Source organism: Otolemur garnettii, unplaced genomic scaffold (genome assembly GCF_000181295.1).
Source record: "Otolemur garnettii isolate 467f Iridium unplaced genomic scaffold, OtoGar3 scaffold00002, whole genome shotgun sequence".
In the NCBI taxonomy this organism is placed as follows: Eukaryota; Metazoa; Chordata; class Mammalia; order Primates; family Galagidae; genus Otolemur; species Otolemur garnettii.
Genome location: NW_003852397.1, coordinates 26,768,761 through 26,772,135, shown reverse-complemented (window position 1 = coordinate 26,772,135; position 3,375 = coordinate 26,768,761). Strand labels below are relative to the sequence as shown.

The window sequence follows — 3,375 nt, the reverse complement described above, 5'->3', positions numbered from 1 at the left end:
GAGGAGAAAGTAGAGAATCAGAAAACTATAAAAGAACACAAAATAAGAAGAAATCTTATCCAGCTATCACTGAATTCTAAAAAAAAAAAAAATGCCAAACAGGCCAGGTGTTTGAGTTTAGGAGTCGAGACCAGCCCAAGCAAGAGTGAGACTCTATCTCTAAAAAAACAGCTGGGCATTGAGGCAGGTGCCTGTATCCCAGCTACTTGGGAGGTTGAGGCAAGAGGATCACTTGAGCCCAAGAGTTTGAGGTTGCTGTGAGCTACGCGATGCCAGGGCACTCTGCCAAGGGTGACAAAATGAGACTGTCTCTAAAAAAAACCCCCAAATATATGCTTTCCAAATGCTTTGGAAAAACTGTTGGATGCAATGTCCTCCTGTTTGGCTCCATCCAAGTATTTACTTTTGCACTTGAACTTAATTCCCAGTAAGTCCTTGAAATCCCTGCAGTAATCTTTTTAATCTGTATCAACTTCTTCAGAAAACAAATTAGTGGTTGATGAATCACTCCTTAAGATTTTACCACTTACAATAAGTTTTATTGCCTTCTGAAACCATGGGTAAAAGAAGGCATATATCAAGGGGTTCATAGCTGAATTATAATAAACACACCAGACTAAAATCTCATAGACATAAGCAGGAGTTATGAAGTTCATGTAAGCATCAATCACTGCATCAATTATGTATGGAAGCCAAGACACAAGGAACGCGGCCATGGCGATGCCCAGGGTCTTGGCGGCCTTTCTCTCTCTTTTTGCTACTCTTTCCTTGTAGCTCTCGGAGGAGGACTGAGCTTGGCTGGCAATGCTTTCTATCTTCCTGGCCTGATGCTTAGCCACCAAAAATATCTTCCCGTAGATGAACACCATGACAACAGTGGGTATAAAGAATAGCAGAAAACAAAGTAGAACCCAATTTTGATTCAATGGAGCCTGGCAGCCCCCTATACAGGTGAGAGCAACTACCAATTCCTCAATCCCTTCTTCATTGGCCCCCGTATAAAAGATGGAAAAGCTGTAGGTGACAGAGAAAAACCAAGAGAGAACAATGCATACTCCTGAGACGGATACAGTGAACTTGGTTGGGTAGGTCAGGGGATCAGTAACAGCAATGTATCTGTCAATAGAGATGCAGCACAGATGAAATAAAGAAGCGAAACAGAAGGATGTGTCAAAGCACGTGTGGAATTTACAGTAACTCTCCCCAAAGTACCAGCAGCTCTCCACAGACCTCACTGTGCTGAAGGGCATCACGGTGACTCCCACCAAGAAGTCGGCACAGGCCAGGGACGCGATCAGGAAGTTGGTGGGCGTGTGCAGCTGTCTGAAGTGAAGGATGGCGATGATGACCAGTAAGTTCCCAAACACCGCCAGCACAGCCCCCAAACCCAGGACGGCATACAGGAGGACTCGAGGACCTGTCGAGTAAGGGGTTTTAATGCATGATCCATTCACGTTCTCATAACAGAGCTCCACAGCTTCGGCTTGGGAGAAATTGTTCACCATCGCCTTCCTGTTTGGATTAAAGTTCTCAAATTCCAGATTTCAGCAATTTGAATAAGAAAGATGGCAATTTCAAACTCTTCTGGGGGAAAACAAGTCTCTAGTAAAAACGATAAAAGGTCATAATTTTTCTGCCAATTATTTTTCACATTAATTATAACCTCTTGATCTTTCCAAGAAGTAGTCCCACATTTTAAATATATTTAGAATCGGAACATCTTGAAAGAAAGCCATTAAAAACATTGTCAAATATATTAATTACTAAATAAGTGGCTGCAATACACTTAGCCCAATGCCGTATGTTATATAATATAATATGCTAACCATTAGAAAAACCCTTTTTGTGTGTTTACCTTTTGACAATCTCCTGTAACCACCTGAGTTGAGAAATAATTAGGCTACCAAAGTCTAAGTTTTATTTACTAAGTTATCTCCCCAGAGTAGCTACTTATGCAGTAATGACAGGCTACACTTCATTTTTTTTTTCCAGAAGGAAGAAATAAATTACATCTCCTTCAACAAGTATAGCTACAAAATCCCAATAGTCTGGAGTGTGAAGACTGAGGGAAAGTTTACTCATAATAGCTCCAAAGTTACTTTGCAAATAGATTTCTTCTTTTGCTTATGTTTTCAGAGTTTGTTTTATTTCCTTCTGTAGCCAGTCATTCATGGTTCAAACAGCTTGAGGGGACTTGCAGAATTATTCTTATCAAATTTATACTAACATAATTAGTGTATAGTTTTAGGGGTCTAAAATCAATGAGAATGTATTAAAATAAGCAATCTCTCACCCAGGACCTCACCATCCCATCTTTAGAAACAGTATTGCTTTAAACCTATCCTAGAAGAGTAGGCAATGACTGGGCTGAACTGAAGTGGTAATTTCGGGTAAGCCAAGTCTTTGGAAGAATGGATTCATGCTACATCATCCAGGGTTCAGATAGAGACCAAGCTGGTTTCTCCAAGTGTCTGAGTTTGCTTGTCTGCTGAGGCTATGGTCTTAAGGTTTCTAGAGTTTACCTAACAACAGTGAAGAATTATTTTTTACTTCATTTGACCACAAAGATGTGCAATCTTGCATCTGAATCTCAATCTTTGAGCGAAGAACTGGGCTATTTTTTTTTTTTTCTTTTTGAGACAGAGCCACAAGCTGTCCCCCTGGGTAGAGCGCCATGGCATTACAGCTCACAGCAATCTCTAACTCCTGGGCTCAAGCGAGTCTCCTGCCTCAGCCTCCCAAGTAGCTGGGACTACAGGTGCCCGCCACAACGCCTGGCTATTTTTTGGTTGCAGCCGTCATTGTTGTTTGGCGGGGCCTTAGGTGTATGTGGCTGGCACCTTAGCCACTTGAGCCACAGGCGCCAAGCCAGAACTGGGCTATTTTTACTGCCATTTATCCCATGCCATAGGTCTTAGCATGTTTAAAATACAGGATCTTAGAGAAAGTTATATGCATATGCAAATAAAGGTGTGCTGTTTCTCATTTGTATAGCTACATTTTCAGGCCATTGATCCTCCCCCCGCCCCAGACTGTGAGTTGTATATGTCTGTGTGTGTATACAGAGCACACACATTCATGCTATCTTCAGTATTTTTAGTACTTTCACTAGTCTGTGAGTTTTAAATAAATTCATTTTTCCTTTTATGTCCCAGTTCGTACTTACTTGAGACTTCACTGGTTTTATGGCACAGAATTAAACTGCCTTCTTCTCCTAAGATTCCCCAGATGGTGCATCTATGTGCTCACAAATCATCTGCCCAATAAAATCCCATATGACACTCCCATAAGATCTCCTGTACAGGAATTTCATTATTGCCACAAAGATGGTGCCCTTCCTGAGAGTTTAGTGTCTTGTAAAGGATACTGTCTCCC

At 41.4% G+C, this 3,375-nt stretch overlaps 1 protein-coding gene across 1 annotated transcript; it reads right to left on the bottom strand.

Moving 5' to 3' along the window:
• Positions 1-458: 458 nt before the first annotated feature.
• Positions 459-1,512, bottom strand: TAAR9 (trace amine associated receptor 9). The gene has a single exon (XM_003781677.2). The coding sequence runs from the start codon at positions 1,503-1,505 to the stop codon at positions 459-461; it is 1,047 nt and encodes a 348-aa protein (XP_003781725.1). The 5' UTR covers positions 1,506-1,512.
• Positions 1,513-3,375: the final 1,863 nt, after the last annotated feature.